Below are 25869 nucleotides of genomic sequence, written 5' to 3' on the forward strand. Positions count from 1 at the left end.
CTCCGTCGTCTCCACCTTGGACTCTGTTAATCATTTTCCTCCAGGATGTCCATTCTCCTCCTGTTGTTCCATCAGTGCAAGGATGCGCCTTCCAGAAGTGGGATGATATGCCAGGAATATGGACCTGTTTTTGTTTCTGTGTGCCCTTTTTTGGTTGTGTTCCTTTCCTTTAGTCCAGTTAGTCATTCTGTGCACCCGTGTTCCCCAGTTACCCCATATATTAAAATCAAAGTCTGTGCATTCTGTCTCTGTTGGGTCTCTATCGTAAAATACGTCTGTCTTCCCTATTTCCTTGTGTGGCTTACCCTGTGTCTTTGAACTTTAATAAACTCTGTTCCTTTGATCTACGTTTCTGTCGTTCCTCCCAGCACAGTATCGTGACATGAGTGTTCAAGTATTGGAGCAATTTTATTAATCACTGTCACACCCCCTGTCAGTAGTGATAATGGACTACCGCCTGTCATGAAATGATTGTTGGCTTTGACCTTTTGACCTTTCCCCTCCCCCACGCCCATCCCCCACCCCTTTCCCACGGTGCCCACCCACGTAGAGCATGACCTTGTGTTTGATCTTGACCTTGTGAACTCTACTGACCTTGTTTTGATGGATTGAGCAGGTGCGATGTCAACGGATGATAGGTTTATGGGTTGTTGAGAGGATTTACGAGACGCTTACCAGGTGCGGGATTAACTTCTGACAGGTTTATGGTTGTTGCAGCAAATTTACGATACACTTACCAGGTGCGGGATTAACTTCTGAGGGTTTTATGGGTTGTTTCGTGACCATCCGGTGTTTGATGTCATCCGGTTAGAGAATTATAGCCTGTTTGCGTGACCATCCGGTGTTGTTCATCATTAGGGTGAAGGAAATACAGTAGCTGTGCGCGACCGTCCGGTGTCGGGTGAGGAATGAAGCTTTGAAGAATGTTTCGGCGATTTTACGATCTAGCCCCACATCCGTGTTGTATCGCAGGGTGTCAGGTTGCGTTCAGCAAAGATAAATAGGGCTTCCCCATCATATCTGCGGATCATCTGAGCTTTGAAATACATAGACATGGACGCGATACACTCACCTGAAACTCCTGAGAGGGAATGGGACAAAGAGGCGATGGAAGACCTGACTAGGGCCCCGAGAAAACCGTACAACAACAACAATTATAAAATGAGTACCAATTATAAAGTATAAATATATATATTTAAAATAATAAAATGATGATAAAAATAATTGTAATAATACTACAAATGAAATTCCTATAATTTAATCATTAAATCCCTCACCTTTTTACAGTCTAGGGTGAAAAATAAAAGTCTGCGTGCGTGAGGCTCTCATAGGCTCTCCTCAGCATTGCTCTCATTGCAGATCTCCCCGTGCGTGCTTCATGAGCTCGCGTTACACAACAGACTTCTCTTGAACTTCTTATATGTAAAAGTGACCGTACATGTATTGGCTGTATATAAAATACAGCTCTATTTGAGCTGGTCGTCTGTGTCTCACACCCATTCATGTCATTTTTGCAGAGGATCCAAATTACTTCTCACAGTAGCTACATCTGTTTGAAGAAATCTGTGGATCGGATTACTGTGTGAAAGAGAGGGTTTGCAAACATTTTAAAAGTAAACACTTTTTTTTCATAGTTACTTTTAATAAACATAATGCAACTTATTCCTCTTGGCTTGCGCTTATATTTTAGCTGAACCATAATTTATTTCACATCAAACACAAAGTTTCTTATTTTATCCATAACCGCACGATGAAATATATCAACAAAGTCTTTAATGTTTTAAAAATATAAATGATAACACTTGGGCCCAACAGTATAGCTTAATCATGTACAAAAACACACATCCAGTCCTCCAAGTCGTATTCTCTTCTATATAAAAGAAATGAATATAAACGATGTGATCACACGTGATATAAAACAAAGAAAAACATTTACACTAGTTTTTAGGTAGCGGTAAGTATTGTGATGGGGACCCAGCAACGGCAAAATAAGTACAGGGAAAAATGTCTTTAAACAGACCAAACCATAAGAATTATGCCTGGACATGTCAGCGGGCCTGGACATGTCAATTTGAAACTGTATAAATCCCTTAACCCGCCCAATCACAGTAAACTTTCTCCATTTCTGTATTTTTTTAATAAATATTATTTACTATATTTTTATAAAGCTTTTATACTGTACAAAGTGAACACCTACCCATCACAAAAAAAGTTCAACACACTTCCATTTGTAATTAAATATTGTAAGTCATTTAAATTATTATAGTAGGACTCAAGACATTTCATCATAAATCACATTTATGTTGTTATATCAATGTAATGTCCAAATCAGTAAACAAATGTGTGATATAAACATTTCAACCTAAAAAGTACGGAGCCCCTTACATCACCTGTAGAAGAAAAATAATTAATCCGTGGGGACGGTTTTGCAATTCGTTCCCTCAGTTTATAAACCGTACTCACGAATTCTTAAACTGTTCCCTCGGTTTAACAATTCATGCCCACGGATTAACAAAACCGTGCCCACGAATTTCCAATCCGTGCGCTCAGATTTTGTAAACCGTACCCTCGGATTTTGAATCCGTACCCACAAAATCATAATCCGTGCGCACGCTTTCGCAATCCCTTCCCACAGTTTGTTAACTGCTCTCACGGATTTGTGATTATGATAAGCTTTTCGCCCAGAGTTAGATGCATGCTGCACTATTAATGTTATTATTTAATAAGGCCTATTATTACATTGCATTTAGTTTGAGAGCAAAGGAATGGTAACATCACCTGTACATTATTTGTTTTGTATTGCTTTTTACCTTCTCCTCTCCAAAACTCGTTTTTTTTTTTTAATTCAGGTAATTTTATATTTTGAAAAATATTATATAAAACAAAGCCGTTTGAACAGCGCTCTTCACTTATTATTTTATGTTGGTACCATGACCGCACTTACAAAACAGGCTTATTTTAAGCATTTATTTTACATTAATAACCAATAGGATAAAACACATGGTGTTTTGGCAGCTAATCTATTGGTGATTAATATAAAATAAAGCTAAAAACTCTGTTTTGTCAGTGTTGCATATTCTCATATAGCCTACTGAGAAATAAAGTTTAATAAATGCAAAACAATGCATCCAGCACTTAAACAGGTGTCCTGGTTGAATTTGGGGGCGGGGCCACAAATCCGTGAGAGCAGTTTACAAACTGTGGGAACGGATTGCGAAATCGTGCGCACGGATTATGAATTTGTGGGTACGGATTCAAAATTCGAGGGTACGGTTTACAAAATCTGAGCGCACGGATTGGAAATTCATGGGCACGGTTTGTTAATCCGTGGGCACGAATTGTTAAACCGAGGGAACAGTTTAAGAATTCGTGAGTACGGTTTATAAACTGAGGGAACGAATTGCAAAACCGTCCCCATGGATTAATTATTTTTCTTCTACAGGTGACGTAAGGGGCTCCGTAAAAAAGTGATTCAAGCAAAAGACAAAATAAAACATGAAAATTATTCTCACAAAAATGTTTGCTTTCTCAAAACACAAACATGTACGATCACGCTTGCGTGCGTATAATTGTAGCGCAATTTGTGCTGAATAAAGTATAATCATAAACATAAATATGTTTTAAGGTGCTGGAAACACACAAATGTCAGGGTAGGACAAAACATCAGTAGAGTTACCAAAGCCCCTCAGACCCCAGAGGGTTAAAAAAGATGGTAATACATATATAATTATACAAGGCATCAAAGTAACAAACATGTCACTATAGCAAAACAAATCATACATCTTAAACATGTATTCAACATTTAAGTTTATTGAACACATAGCTCACTTTTTTAAAGATGATCTTCATGTTTATAAAAATAACCTTTACAATACTTTTAGACAATCATAAATATAAAACATAGTAACAAATGTTACTAGAGCAAAACAAATCATTATACAACGTTCATTTTATATTTTTAAGTTTATTGAAGTTATAAATCATCAAAGTAACAAACATGTAACTAAAGCTAAACAAATAATTCATTGTACATCTCAAACAAGTTTTCAACATTTAAGTTTATTGAAATTATAAAACATTTGATTCACTTATTTTAAGACGATCTCCATGTTTATTAAAATTAACATTCACAATACTTTCAAATGATCATAAATATAAAACATTGAAACAAACATGTTACTACAGCTAAACAAATCATTCACCGTACATCTTAAACATCTTAAACAGGTATTCATCATTTTATTTAGGTTTTTGAACTTATAAAACACATCGTGCACTTCTTTTAAAGATGACAAAAAACATCTCCATGGCTTTTATAAAATTGATAAAAATCATAAAAATGGCTTACATTATGTTCTTCGAACACTGAAATCCATTCTGTGAATGAAATATTTGCAAAAATGTTTAAGTTGGAATATAAATAAAACTCTTTGGTCCTCCCAGGGATAAACTCCAATGTGAAACTGATGCTCCAGACCCCTCAAACAGACTGATAAGTGATGGTGATGAGTAAACCAGATGAATCCGAAAGGATTTACTCGAATCTTTCCGGGTAAGTGTACAGCTCGATCCTAACACTCCCATAACCTCTACTCCGTGTGATTCTCTGCCCAGATCCGCCGCACCCAGGACGCGATCCTCCCAGATGTCGTTCACTCCGGCGTCGGGACACCACGGACCCTGGGTGCAGCAGCAGAGGAAAGTGCGAGCCAGACCCGAGCCAGGACCTCTCCCCCTCCGCAGCCCCCGGTCTTCGAGATCTCCACCCGGAACCGCTTCGCTCCCCTCCGCGAGACGGAACGCGACGCTGTGATCGTTGGAGACTCCATCGTCCGGTACATTCGTGCTAACTTAGCTAATGGTAAAGTGCACACTCGTTGTCTCCCAGATGCTTGCATTCTTGATGTCTCTTCACAGATACCTGCCATCCTGAAGGACGATGTGAGCGTCGGTGCGATCGTCCTGCACGCTGGGGTGAACGACGTCAAAGTGCGGCAGACGGAGGTCCTGAAGAGGGATTTCGCGAGCCTGATCGAGACGGTACGCAGCACAGCGCCCGCGACGAGAATCATCGTGTCAGGACCGCTTCCCACGTATCGACGTGGACACGAAAGGTTCAGTAGACTTTTTGCTTTAAATGAATGGCTGTTGTCATGGTGTAAGAACAGAAACTGCTCTTTGTTAATAATTGGAATCTTTTCTGGGAGCACCCTAGGCTTTACCGCGCTGATGGCCTGCACCCCAGCAGAGTCGGAGCAGAACTGCTGTCGGACAACATCTCCAGGACGCTGCGCTCCATTTGACTAGTAAGCAATTCTTCAAATAGTTGCGTTAATGGCTTTTTTTATGCACATTTAAACGATAGTATAGGTGCTGTCCAACCTATAAAGACTGTGTCTGTTCCTCGAATAGTGAGGTCAAAACAAAAATTTAATGCAGGATCTAGAACAAATCTAATCTTGATTAGACCAAAAAAATGCACAATAAATGAACAAAATCAATTTTTAAAGCTTGGGCTCCTAAACGTTAGATCACTTGCACCCAAAGCACTTATTGTAAATGAAATAACCACAGATAACAGTTTTGATGTACTCTGCTTGACTGAAACTTGGCTAAAACCAAACGATTATATTGGTCTTAATGAGTCTACTCCACCAAACTACTGTTATAAGCATGAACCCTGTCAGATTGGTCGTGGCGGTGGTGTAGCAAGAATTTATAGTGATATTTTCAATGTTACTCAGAAAACAGGGTACAGGTTTAATTCATTTGAAGTACTCCTACTTAATGTTACTCTGTCAGATATGCAAAATAAATCTCTCCTATCACTTGCTCTGGCTACTGTGTATAGACCTCCAGGGACGTATACAGATTTCCTAAAAGAATTTGCAGATTTCCTTTCTGACCTATTGGTTAATTTTGATAAAGCATTAATTGTTGGAGATTTTAACATTCATGTTGATAATACAAATGATGCGTTAGGACTTGCGTTTACTGACCTGTTAAACTCTTTTGGAGTCAAACAAAACGTCACTGGGCCCACTCATCGTTTTAACCATACACTAGATCTAATTATATCGCACGGACTTGATCTTACTGATATAGATATCGTACCTCAAAGCGATGATGTTACCGATCACTTCCTCGTATCGTGCATGCTGCGTATCACTGATGTTAACTATATAGCTCCGCGCTATCGTCTGGGCAGAACTATTGTTCCTGCTACCAAAGATAGATTCGCAAATAACCTGCCTGATTTATCTCAACTGCTCTGTGCACCCATAAATAAACATGAACTAGACAAAATGACTAGTAACATAGGCACTATCTTCTCTAAAACATTAGAAGCTGTTGGAACTATGGAACAGAAAGAATTAAATAAACTTATCACCACATCTAAACCAACAACATGCCTATTAGATCCTGTACCCACTAAATTACTAAAAGAGTTGTTACCTGTAGCAGAAATACCGCTTCTTAATATTGTTAACTCATCGTTATCTTTAGGTCATGTCCCAAAACCATTCAAACTAGCGGTTATTAAACCTCTTATTAAGAAACCACAGCTAGACCCTAGTGAACTGGCAAATTACAGACCCATTTCTAATCTTCCATTTATGTCTAAAATTCTAGAAAAAGTTGTGTCTGCTCAATTGTGCTCCTTCTTGCAAAATAATAATATCTTTGAAGAATTTCAGTCAGGTTTCAGGCCCCATCATAGCACAGAAACTGCACTTGTAAAAATCACAAACGACTTGCTACTTGCGTCAGATCAAGGCTGCGTCTCATTGCTAGTTTTACTAGATCTTAGTGCTGCGTTCGACACTATAGATCATGACATACTCATAGATCGATTACAAAACTATACAGGTATTCAAGGGCAGGCTTTAAGATGGTTCAGATCATACCTGTCCGATCGCTATCACTTTGTGTATTTAAATGGGGAGTCATCGCAGCTAACACCAGTAAAGTATGGAGTGCCACAAGGATCTGTCCTAGGTCCTCTACTATTTTCAATTTACATGTTACTCCTTGGTAAAATTATTAGGAAATATGGGATTAGTTTCCATTGTTATGCTGATGACACTCAACTATATATTTCAACAAGACCAGATGAAACTTCTAACTTAGCAAAGTTAACAGAGTGTGTTAAAAATGTGAAAGACTGGATGACCAATAATTTTCTACTGTTAAATTCAGATAAGACTGAGATATTACTTATTGGACCAAAAAAGAGTACACAGAATCTCTTAAACTACAATTTGCAATTAGACGGATGTACTGTTATTTCCTCTACAGTTAAAAATCTGGGTGTTATATTAGACAGCAACCTGTCTTTTGAAAATCATATTTCCTATGTTACTAAAACAGCATTCTTCCATTTTAGAAACATTGCTAAGCTACGGAACATGTTACCTGTTTCTGATGCAGAAAAGTTAGTCCATGCATTCATGACGTCTAGACTGGACTATTGTAATGCACTACTAGGTGGTTGTCCTGCTTCTTCAATAAATAAGCTACAGGTAGTCCAAAATGCAGCTGCTAGAGTCCTTACCAGATCAAGAAAATATGATCATATTACCCCAGTTTTACAGTCTCTGCACTGGCTACCTATTAGGTTCCGTATCACTTACAAAATATTACTTCTTACCTATAAGGCCCTTAATTGTTTAGCTCCTGCGTACCTTACTAGTCTCCTACTACGCTACAATCCCTCACGCTCCCTAAGGTCACAAAACTCTGGACTTTTAGTAGTACCTAGGATAGCAAAGTCCACTAAAGAAGGGAGAGCCTTTTCACATTTGGCTCCCAAACTCTGGAATAGCCTTCCTGATAACGTTCGGGGTTCAGACACACTCTCTATGTTTAAATCTAGATTAAAGACTCATCTCTTTAGCCAAGCATTCACATAATGTATCTCATAACGTTGTACTTCAGTTACATCTGATCAAATGCACATTAATATTCTTCAGCTTGGGCTAAACACATCATTTTGGTTTGGTTGGAAGTTGGAACAGCAGCTACGCTAATTATTTCTCTATTTGTTTCTGTTTCTGCCACGGGATTTCCATCCCGTGGTAACTAGGATTTACACAAGATTCAGTCTGGATTCAGAAGAAGAGATGATGCCGACCCCTCAGAGGACCGCAGATGATGCCAGCCTTGAAACAACATACAGAACTACATAATTTTCTTACAAGTTTGATCACAGCACATAATCATTGCAATTAGTGTTCATGATCTGTTTGATTACACAGTTACTGATTTTAACATTTATATCATATGTACATCGACTTGACATACAGTATTCACCACTAAATACTAAAATTACTAAATATATTGTAGTAGCCTAAACTTTTGTACAGCGCTTTGCAACGATTCGTATTGTGAAAAGCGCTATACAAATAAACTTGAATTGAATTGAATTGAACTTTTGGAAATGTCAACAGATGAGAGCATCAGCGCACACGGGGTAAAAAGCGCTGTTATAACACAGGCGCACTATGGCGCTGATGTGACCGAGCCCGACCCGAACCCGAGCTTCCTTTCTAAATATCTGTCCAAACCCGGCCCGTCGGGTTCCGTCGGTTACCGTCGGGCCCGGCTCGGGTATCCATCCTCTACTGTACATCTAAACGGGGCGTATGAACACTCAGCTTTATGACCTTAACGAAATAATTTATCAAACAAGAGGTGCAGAACAGACAATGCACTTCATTCCATTTGATTGTTTGTAGTAAACAAAGCCATGCCCACCACGGAACAGTCTTTGAATATTCATGATAACACTGCCCATTGGAACAGTTTTTCACGGGAACTGAATATTACCAAAGTCCCTTTAAGTCATGTCACTCGGCGGCCATCTTTGAAACGCTACTCGGGCATGCAAGTGCAGCTCCTATTTGTTTGAATGGGGAAACATCAAATTCTCCAAAACTGTTCACCAAGATGACGATTAAATTTCATATTTGAGATCTCCAAAGAAATCCAACAAGAACTGCCTCATAAACATAGTTCCTTGTGCTTTAATAGTGTTAAAAAAAACGCTCATTTTTCCGGTTAGATGAGCCAGTGCGCATGCGCAGTCTTAGAGCGCCTACTGTTTCTACAGCAACTGGACTTCTAACGGCAGCTGCAGTGATGCGCTGACTTTACTAATCAAGGATTGGCTCTTTCACTAAGAAGGCGGAGCTTCGCGGCCACATTGGCCGTTGCATTTTTCCCCATTCAAAACTACACGAGTGACATGTCTTTGGTATTCTATAGTCTTTGATATTACACAACACCGGCGCTCCGTCAGTTGTAATGCCAGCCATCTTCTCCCACTTTAATTCATTTTTTTCCAACACTCTCCCAACAGCAAAAAAAGAGATCTTGTCCTTTAGTAGTACCAGAATGCCAGCCAGCTCTTGTGTCACTTCAAAAGTTTCGTTTACGCCACGCAAAAATACCAACAGCTGTGCGGAATCGGATATGTTGGTGCTCTCGTCGCAGGCTATTGAATAGGCAGAGAATGCACTTGCCTTTGTCTTGATTTTCTCACCGATGTCTTGAGCCATGTCCTCTATGCGTCGGGTGACAGTATTTCTTGACAGGCTAATTTGTGAGAACATTCGTACCTGAGAAGGACAAACTGCTTCTGCAGCCACTGCAAGACATTCCTTGACGAACTCTCCAGTAGCGAAGGCTCTTCCACTTTTAGCAATTAGAACGGAAATCTGATAACTGGCCCGTGTGGCACTTTCTTGTGCTGTTGAAGGACGTAGCAGCGCAATCTGTTCGATTCAAAGTTTAGCAAGCAGCTCGTTAGCCTTCTGTTTTTTGTACCTTGCCGCTGTACTTTTAGAAAGCTGCAGAATGTTTTGTTTCATAATGACGACAGATATTGTACTCTTTTAAAATAGCAACCGACTGTTTGCAAACTAGACATAGTTAATAAAAAATGTGTCTTGCCAAATTTTTTTAAAATTTCTCTTGTCTGTGTGCCACCGCCTTGATTTCTCCATTATTGCATTTGTTAATTTGTTGACGTTAATTGACGTGGAGTGTCGCAAAGCAGGCGGTGCTGCACCTTGAATTGACCATGCACAAAAAATATCTAATTAATTCACATTTAATTTAAACATTTAATATCAGTTTACTCTTTTGCAGTTCAACAATAAAACAAACATAAATGTTATGTCAAACTACAAATGACGATCTGTGTCGAAGACAGTTGTATATCATAACTGTTGCAGTTATGATCATTTTTAAAGTATTTTTATACTATTGCAATTAGTGTTGTCACGGTACCAAAATTTCAGTATTCGGTACCAATACCATTGAAAATCCACGGTTCTCGGTACCAATTTCGGTACCAAAGCAAAACACAATAACATATTAATTGAGCAACACACTATTTTTTATTAATAAAAAAAATAAAATGTACAAAAAACAGTGCCATTCTTTTTACTAATGTAAAATTTTGTTAAAAGTTTTTTCACAGGTTAAAAAAGTATTTGTAAACATTTTAGTAATGAAATAACATCTAAATAAATTACAGGCATAAAAAATGTAAACAAGCTTCACCCAAAACTTTTTGTCATATTTCTGCTGCTGTTGCTGAAAAACATCTGCACTGTTGTCTGTTTTGTAGTTCGCTGGGGTCTTTCATGATCTTCCTTAATCTGCAACTGTAAAAAGAAATATAATATACTTAAGTAAAGCCATGGCCTAAGTCTGACCAGATGCAACATTAGATCATTGACGCCAGCAAAATATGAATTTTCAGTAAAAAACTAACCTCAGCTGTTATAATAAATTAAGATAAGATTACATATATTTAGACAAGTGTCTATCACAGATGAAAACTGCAGTATTAAAAACACTTTACAATTTTCATTTGTTAGATAACATTGCCTAACAATAAACAGTAGTTAACATTACATGGCAATTATTCTTAGTGAGGTTAGGCTAATTTCAACATTTACTAATGCATAAAATCACATTAATCTGTTAAACATGAACAAACATGATCATGTCTTTTTGTATTAAATAACATTCACAAACATGAATTAATGTTGTAAAAATATGTTTCACTTACTTTAAGTTTATGTTAGATGATGCATGAATTTGATCTTATTTTAAAGTATTACCAAACTAAACAGGGGATAAAACGTGTTTTATTTGATTGTACTTTTATTCAATCCAAACTGCATTCATATTTATCCAGTCAAGAATAAACCTAAAACGTTTTTTGACAGACGAATATTAAGGACATAGACATTGTTAACTATACATACATTTGTACATTCTCTAACACATATATTTTGGATACACATGTCATTTGTGTAAAAAATAGTAAATACATCATGTCCTTATTTTTTTTTTTACTCTTAACAAAAGTTATAGGAGCGTTGGTTCAAATTCATTCTAAGGCCCAGCATAATTAGCGTTAGCCGCGCTTATGCTAACGATTCACTACACAAACGGTGATGTTTATTTCAGTCTGACATTCAAATTAAAATATGCAATAATGCTCTAAATATGAAATTAAAATGAAACTTACCTTACTTGAACTCTTTCATTTGATCCCGGAGTCGATTTTTGAGGTGTTTTAAGTTTGATGTTTCCTCCTTTCGAGAGAACCTAGACGACATCTTTTGCAAATTGTTTTTTGATGATCTATGATATTCGCCTTGTTCAGCCGCAAATCCAAACTATTTGGAGCAAGCCTGGCTCTTCTTTGTCAACAAGTGGAGTCAGAGCCGCGGCATCAGCAGCACCGCTGAATAGAGCGCAACTGTGCAGTGCGTGAGAGCGCACCTTTTGTATAGCGTATCAAGAACCGGGTTGACCGGATAGTCGGTACCACCGGTACTTAAGAAAACCTGGTACCGTAACGTTTTAATTTTTTTAGTACCGACTTGGTACCGAAGTACCGGGACTTTTGACAACACTAATTGCAATTAAAAACAAATTATTGAAGTATTGTTGCAGTTGTGATCAAAGGTTTATTGTTATACCACAGTTATGAACAAACTTGCTTTATTGTAGTTGTGCTATAATCTTTATGCTGGTATATTGTTAAAGTTTTGAAAAAAGAATATGAGTAAATTGCAGTTCTGAACAGACTATATTGATATATTCTTGCAGTTGAGATGTTATTTCTGCAAATATGTGAATAAATTATTAAAACACTGTTTTGTGGCTGATTATTTGAATTTGAATTCCCAGCTGCCGGAATTTTACAGTTTTTTTACTGGATTTTTTGTTACCAATCTAACCATAACACTAACCCTTACCCTATATGAGAATTCTTTTTATTGTTTTGCAGACTATTGACCAGCAGATAGTGGAGCAAGAGCTTGAGATAAATGGGGTGTCCCAGAAAAATGACACATTCATCCTACTTGACAGTGGGCTGGATGACTATGTTGTGTCAGCCCATTTCTATGCAGGCAACCCTGACGACTTGGTGAAGCAGCTGTCATTGAAACTGAAAGTAAGGCATATTCAAAGACATGTCTTTAAAGTGTATTTTAGATGTAAAAGCTTAAAGCCCTTGGATATGTCCCCCTTCTTTTACTGGGACAATGTTCCAAGGCCCAAAGGTGGACAGCAGAGGTCCAATCCCCCCTTGAGTTCCCACCTGAGGGACATGGACTGATGGAAAATATGCTCTCACAATACTCAAATTCATGCCTCCCCATTTCCTCTTGATTGAACTGAGCCATCTTAAAGGACATTTCAATCCTCTAATTGCACTGTGAAGAGCTGAGGAACAGGATTGATGAGACTCCCAGAGGTTTATTGCACAAAAGTAGAACTAAGAAAGCCAAGATAAGATGTGGGTTGACCTAGTTTAATCGGCACATCCTGGTTTATTCAACTACACATTTGCTGAGGCAGGATGAGAACATGCAGCTCTGTCAAGCCAGGTGTAGATAGTTGGGATAAGTTCACGTTCATGGCATTCTTAAACAGACCACAAGACTGATCACAGAATCAGTGCAAAAATAGATAAAACCCATGCGGCATACTTTTCGCCAACTGGTAGCGCTTCTAATGGAAATGTAAAGAGAAGAAATTTCATTATTTCATAATATTTGAAACAGGGAAATACAGCTGCTATAATAAAACAAAGAGAAAACTCCTGTCAGACAATGGCAGACCGACTGAATGCATAAGTAGTTCAAATAAGCAGTGCTCCACTGAAACCATCATAATTACACTTGTCATTTCCACAAATTAACAGTTGCACACTTTGCCTTAAATGTGAGCAGTGGACATGAATGTTACTCAGAAAGTGTATAATGAAGATTAGTTGCAATGCAAACAATAAACATATATTTATCTCATCTATTTACTGTTTTAGCTATTTTTTCTGTCTTATTGATTTTATCTAATCTATATTTGGTCTAATTGTATCTATCTGATCGTTAGAGTTAAATATCACGTTAGAGAGGTTGGGTCAAGCCATGAAGTTGGAAAACAACCAGCGGCAACAGTGGAAAAAGTAGTCCAATTCTGCAGGTTTGGCAACACTTCTGCAGCACTCTATCATACAGAGTAAGAGCGAAGGACATAAATTAAGCAATTATGCATTTAATAATAATCTGCTGTGGAGGCCAGCTAAATTATGCACAGGTAATATGAAAAATAAAAGACAAGGATGTGACAAAAGACAGAGTTTTGAAACTTCCACAATGCGAGCCCTCATGTTTTGCTTGTATATAGAGTTGTAACTGTAATACTTGTAAGTTCTGACACATCACATTTCCACTGACTACCTTTTGCAACTGATAACATTGAGTAGTACAGTATGTAAAATCTTTTAGGTGACTGTTCACACTGCGGTCACATTGCAAAACATCTGTAATGGATTTACTACCACATATGGAAGTGGCAGATATCTTAACTGAAAAGGTCAGATTTCATGCAGTTTGTATATCCTTCAGAGGGTATTAAAAATTACCCATAAATTTGATTATATTGATGAAGTTATAGTTTTGAGACAAAATACTTACAATATCCAGTGGCAGAAATCTGAACTGAAAAGATCAGATTCCATACGGTTTGTGTTGTTCAGACTGTCATGACAAAAACAGATCGGAGTTACATGAGCAAAAAAATAAAAAAATAAAAAAATAAATAAATATTTCGGCCACATTAGCCTCCAGTGTAAACGTAGCCTAATGACCCTACTGGAACCAGTTCATTATAAGTCAAGATCTGGGCCAGAGAGAAAAATAAGTATAGCAAGTGGAAGCACATTTTCAATCCTTCACAAAAGCGCTGAACACGTCCAACTCTGGCTCAGCCAAAGCACAAAAGCATATTTGAATTTACCAGGTTTTTTTTTTTTTTTAATAAGTTAATTACATGACAAACTGTAGTCTAATCACTCTGTGTGATTGTACATGTTAAAGAGCTACTCAATGTCCATCAAATCTCTGATCAGGCTTTTCTCCAGTGTGAATCTTCATGTGGACATCAAAGTCATGTTTAAGTATAAAACTCCTTAGACATTAACACGTGAAATGATTTTCTTCACTGTGAATGTTTGTGTTTTTTAAGGTTTGATTTTCGATTGAAGCTCTTTCCAGATAGTTTGCAGGTGTAAGGCTTTTCTCCAGTGTGAATCTTCATGTGTGTTTGAAGGCTTCTTTTTTGAGTGAATCTCTTTCCACATTGCTGACAAGTGAAGGGTTTCTCTCCATAATGAGTTTTTAGGTGGACATCAAGGTCATGTTTAAGTTTAAAACTCTGTGGACATTGAGAACACATGAAAATTTTTTCTCTACTGTGAATATTCATGTGTTTTTTAAGGTTTGATTTTAGATTGAAGCTCATTCCACATAGTTTGCAGGTGTAAGGCTTTTCTCCAGTGTGAATGATCATGTGGGCATTAAGGCTTCCTCTTTCAGTAAATCTCTTTCCACACTGTTGACAGACAAAGGGTTTCTTTCCAGTGTGAACTTTCATATGGTAATTAAGGTTTCCTTTTCGAATGAAACTCTTTCCACACTGTTGACAGCTGTAAGGCTTTTCTCCAGTGTGAATTCTCATGTGGACTCTAAGGTTATCCTTTCTGTTGTAAGTTTTTCCACACTGTTGGCAGGTAAAAACACTTATTTTTGCCGTCTTTTGTTGTTTTGTTTCAGTATGTGAGCAACTATATGATTTTTCTTCAGCCATGAAATCATGTTTCTTATGCTGGAGATCATCTTCCTTTTCATTGAGTTCTTGACTCTCCTCTTTCAGTGTCATCAGGTCTAATGCAAAAAAGACAAATCCAAATTAACACCATTTTTAATTTCTCTCAGAAAAATTGAGATCTTATACACACTAAACTGTATTAAAGGTTGAGTTAAATGTAACCTCAAAACATATTCCCATTATTCAAAGTGATAATGATAAAAAAGAGCAATTGTACAATCCTATAAATAAAACTACTTATTACAACACTGATAAGACATTCTTCAAAAAATATCATTTATTTATTTTTAGAGCTGGACATTTTAATAAGGATGAAATGATTGAGTTCAGCTTTGAGAATGAAACCAACCTGTTTGTTCCTCAGTATCTTCTTGTTTGACTCTAAATGCTTCTTCAATCTTTATGTCTTCACTCTCCTTTTTAATAAAATCTATCTTTCTTTGTTCCTCAGTATCTTCATGTTTGATGAATATTTCTTCAATCTTCATGTCTTCACTCTCCTCTTTAATAAACACCATCTTTATAATAGTGTGTCATGTGGATCTCAGCTGATTCAGTTTTTTTTTTCTGTGTCTTTGGACACTTTTGTCCTGTTTAAGATGATAATAATTAACAGAAAGAAAATTATTCTCAAAAATAAATGCAAACTAAATCTCTATGTGCTCACTACAGCGGTCAGTGCACTGGTAAGGGAAATTACCTTAATACTAAAATAGTTATTACACACAAAGTTAATATTAGGCATTTATTATTTAGTTTTGGCATTCAATTATTTGTACATAACATTTACATGAAAACATTTGCAGTTTGTGAAAGTTATCATTATACATTTGTTCTAGTTGTTGTCACTGAATGAGTCGATTCAAACTCTTCGAATCACTGAATCATTTCACCACTGATTCGGATTCGCATTTTCTCTCACTTTCTACTTGAACGATGGACTGATTCACAAATAAGGATCAAAATGAGTCACGCATTTTCTGTTAATATGAGGGTGCACTTTACTCGCAAAAATAACAGCATTACAATGCTATATTTAATTGATTCTTTTTTGCGTAGCTTGTAAAAACGTTTAAATTGACAACAGTTTGCATTGATTAAAAAACTTAAAAAGCACAAACCTTTCTTCAGTCGAATCACAACAAATGCAGGGCTGGGGCGCCGCTTGATGACGTCACATCACCAAAATAAAAGTCCCGTTTACACACTGATGTGTTTTATCTGCATTTCCACAGTTAGGCTATTAGCATGGTAAATTTAGAAACATTTATATTTTCGTTTTTTAAATTAATGTACATTTAAAACACTACTTTGTGTTTTCTTAACTTGCCATTCTAACATAAAACCAGTTAAAGCTGCTGCATAAGTGTTTCTATACAAAGGCTGAGGGAGTGACTGTAAATCTGACACAATACACCCTTTTCACTAATCAAACCCTTATTTATTTACCTTTTTCCCCTTTTTTGGAAAGTGATTGAAACACTATCATGGATGTTTTTGTGTGTGTGTGTGTGTGTGTGTGTGTGTTTCTTTTGCTGTTGTGGCAAATGAGAACACAAAAATATATTTGCTGCAGTTTACTTTACATAACTATGACTTCTGAGAATGTGATTAATTCATGAGTGTTTATACTGCACATGCATACAAGAATGAACTTAACATGATTAATGCATTAGTTTGTTTCATTATTACAATACTTTTACCAATATTTGACAATAATGATCTTTTTTTTTCTTTTTGTAATATTGAAGCCTGTAGCGAATTTAATAATTTAATCATTTTTAATTGAATAATTTATATATTTTTTGTAAACGTTTAAGTTTGGTTAAATGTATCTCTTTGACTGAAAGGACAACATATTTAGTAAGTGATTATATATATAAAAAATGCTTTTAAAGCCGGAAAACATGCCTGTCATTATCACACACTAATTCAGGCTGTTAAATGGCATATTCCTGTGTTTGACCAGCAGGTGTCACCAGCGCTTTCCTTTATTTAGAGATAATTACAAACTACACTGTAAACACATTCTCTATATAGGTACTACGTACATTTACAATAACTGTTGTAATGTATTCTACATTAGTTAATGTTATGTAATGAATTACAGTATTAACACACTTATACCACAATTATAATGTATTTGTGGATATAAGATATAAGATATTACAATTAATATTTATGTTTATAGAAAAGAGGGGGAGGAAAGAGAGAGAAAAAATATTACCAATGACTAGTAATTCAACGTTTAAACTGGAATTGATTAATGATCCTATTTATGTTTAACATATTTGGTAAGATCATAGCAGCGTAAACACACACACACACACACACACACACACACACACACACACACACACACACACACACACACACACACACACACACACACACACACACACGCACGCACACACACACACGTATACAATTTACTTATTTACTTAGTTTTTTGCATTGGTCTCAATAGATTCTGATGGCAATATCTGCCTTTTGGAGCCTCCTGTCTTAACAAAATCGCAGGCAGTTGTAAGTGTCCTACTTTCTGGTGTATTGAGTAGGCTAAGTAATATTATAAAGTGTGCTCAACCAAATGCTCATCTTCTCAGGATGTAGGGGATGATGACACCATTTCTGCTGATACAGAGGCCTATAGAGGTAATGTTATGTCTGTAGACATCAAACAATCTTTACAATCACATCTTTACATTTTTGTGTCCAGACCTATAGAATGTAAGCATATCCAAGTATAGACGTATATTCTTGTCTTCCCCCATCACCACCCTCCAGAGTGTGGAAGAACAGGAAGAGGAGGAGGAGGAGGGTCCATTAACTTCTTCACTGATGAACACAGTTCAGTGATGTACAGTAAATGCCAGAGTTTCATTCAATGGAAGTCATGTACAACATAATGTAACCCTAAACTACTGTATTTTCAGTTACCAGTAAAGGAGTTATATAGACTGCATCTGCTTAAACAAATTGAAAAAAAAAAAAAAACAATAAAGAAATGATGTACTTGGATCGACAGATCCTAAAGTCAGATATGAAAAAAATCAAGATCCTGAAACACAAGCTACAGGTAAGGTATTGTGATTAGTGCATTATATAAACGTTTTGAAAGAATATAGAAATTGAACAGTTGCTTTTTAATTTGTAGGAAATAAAGAAGACCAAATAAATTGTTGTGACTTGTTTGTTTGTTTCTTTCTTTTTTTTTTTTTTTTTTGTGGTGGTGGCTGATTTAATCATATAAATAATTGATATATGTAATTGATTGCAACGAAAAACGTTAACACTCAAAAAACAATTTATGTGGAAAAGACAAAAAAAAAATATATATATATCCACTGTGGGTCTTAAAGTCCTTAAATATTAATACAGCCTCCTCATTTCTGGGATCCTCCAAAAGAGGACAAGCCATTCTCGTAACTTTGTTCTTTGTGTGACTGAAATGTAGGCAATGAATGACTAAGGCTAAGACTAAGACTTTGAAAAGGGGGAGGAGAGTTTAGAGAATAAATCTTGAACCTTGACCAGGTTAAGTTCACAGAGTAAGTCACCACGGTAACTGACTCTGAGTAAAACTTAACTCTCTTTCAGAAACAGGCTTAACTTACCCTGCTTTCTCAAGTTTGACAAACCTGCCATTTTGGAACGGAAAACCCAGAGTTTCTCTAATTTCAGGGTTAACATACTCTGAGTTTTTACTTAACCTCCTTTCTGAAACGGGCCCCAGATGTCATATAAACCACTAAACACTTTGCCCTTCTAACAAAATACAACAAATGATGTTTGATTAAACAAGGTTCAGGAGGAGCACGATCAGATAATCAACCCATTCAGCACAGGTGCAACTCGTTTAACCAATCATTCAATCAGCGTATCCTCTATATATTACCAGCCGTCTTCCTTCCATCCAGCGAAAGTTTCTTGGCATTCGGTTTGGCGTTGGTCAAAATATCACAGTCAAAGACTAAACCTGTACCGGTTTTGTTTTTTTTGATCATCCGTTGCAATCTGCCGGCCTCAGATTCACTTCGCCTCACTCGACACCACTAGTACCGCACGAGACCCGGTTTTGAGCGTCGGTTCGCAGCGACAAGCCTCAGACAAGCCTGGGTCGCGCCCTACTTCTCACCGCAGCAAACCCGACTCGCTTCCCGCTTTGGTTCAACTATTCACCGCTGCCTTTTCCGGCCGCAGCGCTTCACGTAGTCAGACCACCAGCTCTCGTAGCAGTCGCTAGCGAGAGACGGGCCGTGTTGTTAATTATTTTTAGGTAAGTTTAGTGGCCGGTATACGGCGTATACCCACTATTTAAAACCCCTTTTGATGTGCATTATTCAGTAACGTTAGTGTCCCGCATTAGCCAAAATCATGACAGTCTACCACATCCAGTCATATGTGAATAAATGTAAATATTCGCTAAAGACAGTGATAATGCAGTCAGGACCTTGGCACCGGCTTGCGAAATGTATTTGATGATTGCGCCTAATACGCCCGCTCCCTGTCATTTGAATCACTACGAAAACAACACCTAACAAAGAAAACTAATACGATTTTTTACGATCAAAAGTTTCTTAAACCAGCGAACCTCTGTAAACATTTTAGTCCAAGGAGCCAGTAATGCGTTCAAATAAAAAAGATAAAAACGAAATTCATAAATGAAGCGTATGGCCACTTCTCCAGGCATTACTACACCACTGGGTAAGTCGCTAAAGGCAGGTCAGTTATTGCTAAAAGCCGATAAACAATGTGATGCATAATTTATGTTCATGTCATTTCGTAACCAGAACACAAATGAAATTACTAAACTTTTCTGTGTGATGTTTCAGTGGCATTGTAGCTGGGTTTTTTAAATTACACATTGTACTCCGAGATAAATAAAATAAAGATTATAGAAAATACGTTCAACTGTGTTCTTAAATTAACAATTTTGAAGTGACAAACTAACAACTAAGGCGCATCATAAGGCAACCATTAATGTTTTCGTTGAGTTCAACTAGCAACCTGCCGGTATTTAGACTTTTTCACAAACACACAATCTCAGGGTAAAGTTTGTTCTGCTACAGGTCTGCTCCTGTCGTATGCCCTCGTTTAAAATAATGCTTCTTACCTTTTCTGTTTTTCAAGGTGTTGTTATAATCAACAAAGACACATTTTACTTGTTTGTAATATATATGGTCATTCAGGCTGCTGACCGCTGACAAAATGATATGCTCAATAGTGCCAGCTGGTTTCTGTTTTCAAACTCGTGTGTTTTCTCAATTTACTCCGTTAAATTATTACAGCATTTATATCCAAATGCACATTTTTCAAAGAATAAATTATACTTCTCCTGTCGATGCATAAATTTAAGAAATAAGCTTAACAAATTTGATTATGATTTTGTCATGTTTATTCCTGATGGGCGCATTATTCAACGTACATTCTCACTGTCACGTTAATAATGCGAGGGAGAGCTCGTACAAAACACAATATTTAACAATAAATAAATAAATAAATAAAGTCATAATGCACAGCCAGCACAAATAGACAGAATGATAAATAAATAAATGTACTTGATTATAAGCACCCATGTTCAGAATTAATAGACATCTATGAGTATCTATGATGACCCAAAGCCGACAAAGTTTTAGAAGAAATGTTTGCTCTTCGTAGAAGTAAAACATTGCTATGTATCATAGCACCACTCCCCATTCCCGTGACCCAAAGTTAAAACCGTTAAAATAAGCATAAGGCTGCCTCCGCCAGCTGTGCAAGCTGTGCAGGCTGCAGGACTCTCCAGCATTTTCTTCCGCATATCTCAAGCTTCAGTGACCTACAGCTACAGCAGCCGAAACAAAAGCGAAGTTGCTTCCGCTTGCAACAAGCCTTAACATCTCAGCCTTTTCCTCCCGTTACTTCTAATCCTTTTCCTTTTCAGTGGCCTACAGCTCCCATAGCAGACGCTAGTGCGAGGCCGCCTTCACTTGCTGTGCAGGCTACACAGGCTCTTCAAGATGTCACAAACCGTACTTTCTTCCCGTTGAAGGAGGCATGAGGCTGTCTCTGTTTACAACTTAGGCCCACACATCTCAGGCTTTTTCCTCCTGTTACTAATAACCTCTTTCTTTTCAGTGGCATCCAGCTCCCATAGCAGACACTAGCCCTATTTAAGTATGAGGCTACCTCCCTGACAATTGCGGCCCATGCTCCTCTCCCTCACAGCTTTCTACTTCATTCAAAATCAATGTTGTCTTTCTCCAGGTCAAGTTCTGGCTCTTAAGCATCAGGATGCAGCAGGCCATCAGCAAGCCTAGGCCGCGCCCCAGACTCGGCCACTCCTCACACTGCACGCTATCATGGCTTTCCTCCTATCTTTCCCATGCCTTTCCTTCGATCTCCAGCAGCAGACGCTAGAGTGAGGCTGCCTCAGCTGGCCGCTCAAGACCTCTTACTCTTACCCTCCTGCTACTCCTTTTCCCTATCAGTAACCAGGGGCTAATCCATGCGCGAGGCTGCCTCCGCAAACTGTTACGGCACCGCCCTATCTTCATTCTCATCCTTCTTTTCAATCTAAACCTTGGTACACTTTATTCACAGCAGTCCCACTACTTACTCCACTGAATGCTGTCACTCTGGTACCACCCCCTGGGCCTAATATCATCAAGTTCCAGATAAAAAAAAAAAAAAAAATTCAGAGCACTGAATCTGGAGGCGGGCCAATCGCCAACCCCAGTACCTCACTATTTGCAACTCATATTCCCATAACTCATGAAACCTTGAAACCGCTCCTTGACACGTCACTCGACTTTATCCTCCAAGCAATTTCTTTGGCTTGGAGATTTTCAGAAACCGCAATAACATCTAAATTCAACGGCATCAGATTTACCCATTCTGGATAACGAAATTATCGCTTATTTGATTAAACAAAGACAAACCAAGAAAGAAAGGATACTACATTGACATTTAACCTCCTTTCTCTAATTTAGCCTTATCACACCCCTTTTATTACTTTCAATTTGGGGACACTAGCTTAATCTGCACTGTATCCTCAATTTGTCGTCGACTCTAACCACCCCGTTGTATGTTAAATTTAATCATATTGTCACAGAAAATCCACCAGCCGTCAAATTTAATTTCTTATTTAGCATCGGACGGGGCTCCCCCTTCCGGTGCAGCAGAGCCGCGGCTCCCTTCGGTCGCAGTGTGAGCCCTCCGTCTGTCATTCGAGTTACGCTGCGTACTCTTCAGTGGATGGGCTCACCCTCCCGGTGCAGCAGAGTCGTGGCTCCCTTCGGTCGCAGTGGGAACCCTCCATCCGACGCTCGTCGCCTCGCAAGGGGGACTCTCCCTTCCGGTGCAGCAGAGCCGCAGCTCCCTTCGGAAGAAGTGAGAGTCCCTCCATCAATCGCCTATTTTATTGCCTATCCAGCATCGGACGGGGCTCCCCCTTCCGGTGCAGCAGGGCCGCGGCTCCCTTCGGTCACGGCGTGAGCCCTCCGTCTGTCATTCGGGTTACGCTGCCCACTCGACGGCGGATGGGCTCTCCCTGCCGGTGCAGCAGAGTCGTGGCTCCCTTCGGTTGCAGTGGCTGCGGGTCAGAGGCTCGTACTCGTAAAAAAATAAATATAAATATTAAAAAAAAAAACGCCTCGCAAGGGGGACTCTCCCTTCCGGTGCAGCAGAGCCGCAGCTCCCTTCGGAAGCAGCGAGGGTCCCTCCATCAATCGCCTGAAAATATTACCTATTTAGTATCGGACTGGGTTCCGCCTTCGGGTGCAGCAGGGCCGTGGCTCCCTTCGGTCGCGGCATGAGCCCTCCGTCCGCCATCCGAGTTACGCTGCGTACTCTACAGCGGCCGGGCTCTCCCCACCGGTGCAGCAGAGTCACGGCCCCCTTCGGTCGCAGTGGGAGCCCTCCAGCCGAGGCACCTCGCAAGGGAGACCCTCCCTTCCGGTGCAGCAGAGCCGCAGCTCCCTTCGGAAGCAGTGGGGGTCCCTCCACCAATCGCCTCATAATTTGCCCATTTCAGGGTCGGACTAGGCCCCCTCCCTTACGGTGCAGCAGAGTCGTGACTCCCTTCGGTTGCAGCGTGAGCCCTCTATCCGTCGCTTGAGTTACGCTGGGTACTCGACGTCAGGTGGGCTCTCCCTCCCGGTGCAGCAGAGTCACGGCTCCCTTCGGTCACAGCTGGGGGGGGCCACATCCGACACATCGAATCGAAAAAAATAAATAAATAAATAAAATAAAATAAATAAATAAATATATATATATAAATTTAGTTATACGCATATTTTGGGGGGGTACCTAAAAATTTCTTGCTTCGTGGCAGCTGTCCTATGCATAAAAGCTTCTTTGGGGAGTTCTCTGGGTCCGGCCTGTATTCCGGCCCGGAACCCTTCCCCCGGACAGCACGCCAAAATATGCTTATTACTCGCTCAAGCAGATTAGATGTAAGGGCGAACTCGTGAAATGATGTTTGATTAAACAAGGTTCAGGAGGAGCACGATCAGATAATCAACCCATTCGGCACAGGTGCAACTCGTTTAACCAATCATTCAATCAGCGTATCCTCTATATATTACCAGCCGTCTTCCCTCCATCCAGCGAAAGTTTCTTGGCATCCCTCCACCACCCCTACTCCCCACTTCTAATCTGTTTCTATCCTACACTAGCAGGGGGAGTTCTCTGGGTCCGGCCTGTATTCCGGCCCGGAACCCTTCCCCCGGACAGCACGCCAAAATATGCTTATTACTCGCTCAAGCAGATTAGATGTAAGGGCGAACTCGTGAAAGTGTTAAAATACATGTAAAAATGTCAAGTAAAACAATATTTCTTACTTTTGAGCCAAACACTGTCAGCCAGACCTCATTTAAGTCGCTTCATTTGTCAGTTTTGCCAGCAGGGTGGCCGCGGATCCTTAAAAAGTCTTAAAAAGTCTTAAATTCCGTTGTCCTAAAATAAGGCCTTTAAATGTCTTAATTTGTCTTAAATCTAAATCCAAGGGTCTTAATTTTTTTACACTTTGAAAAGGAAAAGTTTATCGTTTTGAGGAGAATCTCCTGCGCAGGTTCTAAATCTGTTCTGTTGCTAGACACGCGCTTGCTTGACAACGCCTCAGTGTTGCCAGATTTAGCGGGTTTCCGCCCAACTACACGCATTTGAATCGCAGATTAGCTGTTAAATTTAACCATCATAGAGTAAAAGTTTATAATTAGCACATGTTTTTACGTTGCCGCACACAACTGGCGCGAGCACGCGCAGAGAGAGAGAGAGGAGAGAGAGGCGCGCGGCGCGATTCACACAGATTGATTCCTCTTTAACTGCTATTTGAACGGAAACGTACATACCAAGTCATGTCTTGATACCCGTTTAACAGTCGTTTATGTCTTCAGTGAACCGAAACAGCTGAGAAAGAGATGCGTGCCAGTATTCGGTTTGGGCATTTGGCCTTAAAGAGACAGCGTCCTATAAATACCTGCAGTGAGAAACACTAGTTATTTTACAATTAATTATTAAATTTCCCCTCCTGAATACTAGTGTTATTGATTTTATTACTAACTTTATGTTGTATTCATTTACACTTGTCATTTGTGTAATTGTTCTTGTTTTGTTACTGAACTTTAGTTCAGATAGTAGTTTTTGCTGTGGATGAGAAGTAGCCTACCTAAAGTAAGCATTCAGTAATTAGGAAAAAACAAACTTTTTTTTTTTTTTTGCTGATCCGAAAAATGATCCGATCCATGACTCAAAATCCGTGTTTGTTACACTGTTACATTGGCTTCAAAGTGTGTGAGAGCCTTGACTTTGTCATGGAATAGAAAATAATTTCTTCTTCTGGAATAGTGTTTTCTGTTGAATATTCCCAAGAATAATCAGTTAAATAAAATAATAATTAAAAATATCTTCATAGTTTTGTGCTAGACTTTTGCGGGACTTTCAATTTGGTCTTAAATTTTGTTTGAAAATGGTATTAAAAAGTCTTAAAATGTCTTAAATTTAACTTGGTCAAACCTGTAGACACCCTGTGCCAGTACCTCACTAAAGCTTCTTAAAAACACCAGTTTGCCTGCAAACATATTAGTTTTGCATAAAAAGGCAGCTGTCTTTATCTTCTAGATAGAAATGGATACAAGGGCCACACTCTGCCACTTGCCCACAGCATGCAGTGATAAGCACAGAATTGGGAATGTTTTTGCACATTCAACACCTCAACGCATCTCGCAGAGAGGAAGCAATGAATACTGACTTTGACACATCAGCATATTTCCCTTTGACTTCCGTTAACACATCAATCTGTTGCACTACCTGTAGGACATTAGCCTTAATGTGGTTAACTGCAATGGCTCGCCATATTTTTTATCCATATTTTCAGCTAGCCTTTATGCAGAGTTTTTAAAATCTCAAGCTCAACATCAAGCAGGCCATCTAGAACTTAATTTTCTTCATAGTGTCACGAGGTGACGAAATATTTAATTTTTTTATTTTAGTTTGTTAGGCGGAACTAATGTTCGCCGCGATTGCCTCCCGTCGGACCCATAAAAACGGAACACCGGGCTAGTTCCGGGTTAGCGCAAAATCCCCGCGAATGGGATGATTAGCTGAAATCGTCGGCAGCTGTGGATGAGGGAGTTGAAGCCCTGTGATTGGGACATGTTGCCAACAAGGGAGGATAAGAGGAGA

At 38.8% G+C, this 25869-nt stretch overlaps 1 protein-coding gene across 1 annotated transcript; it reads right to left on the reverse strand.

Annotated features, from left to right (window-relative positions):
• Window positions 1-13413: 13413 nt before the first annotated feature.
• LOC141340398 (uncharacterized) lies at window positions 13414-15759 on the reverse strand. The gene is made up of 2 exons (XM_073845354.1): window positions 15551-15759; window positions 13414-15257 (listed from the first exon to the last, which is right to left on the reverse strand). Exons 1-2 carry the CDS (start codon window positions 15717-15719, stop codon window positions 14533-14535), a joined length of 894 nt encoding a protein of 297 aa, XP_073701455.1. The 5' UTR covers window positions 15720-15759; the 3' UTR covers window positions 13414-14532.
• Between the last annotated feature and the right edge of the window lie 10110 nt (window positions 15760-25869).

The sequence above is a fragment of the Garra rufa genome, chromosome 1 (assembly GCF_049309525.1).
Source record: "Garra rufa chromosome 1, GarRuf1.0, whole genome shotgun sequence".
NCBI lineage: Eukaryota > Metazoa > Chordata > Actinopteri > Cypriniformes > Cyprinidae > Garra > Garra rufa.

Excerpts from the sequence above, each read along its gene's own strand:
- LOC141340398 (XM_073845354.1), bottom strand. The coding sequence starts at position 15,719 with ATGGTGTTTATTAAAGAGGAGAGTGAAGACATGAAGATTGAAGAAATA. Across the intron at positions 15,258-15,550 it reads AGATACTGAGGAACAAACAG|ACCTGATGACACTGAAAGAG; the intron begins GTTGGTTTCATT and ends TTTTTGCATTAG.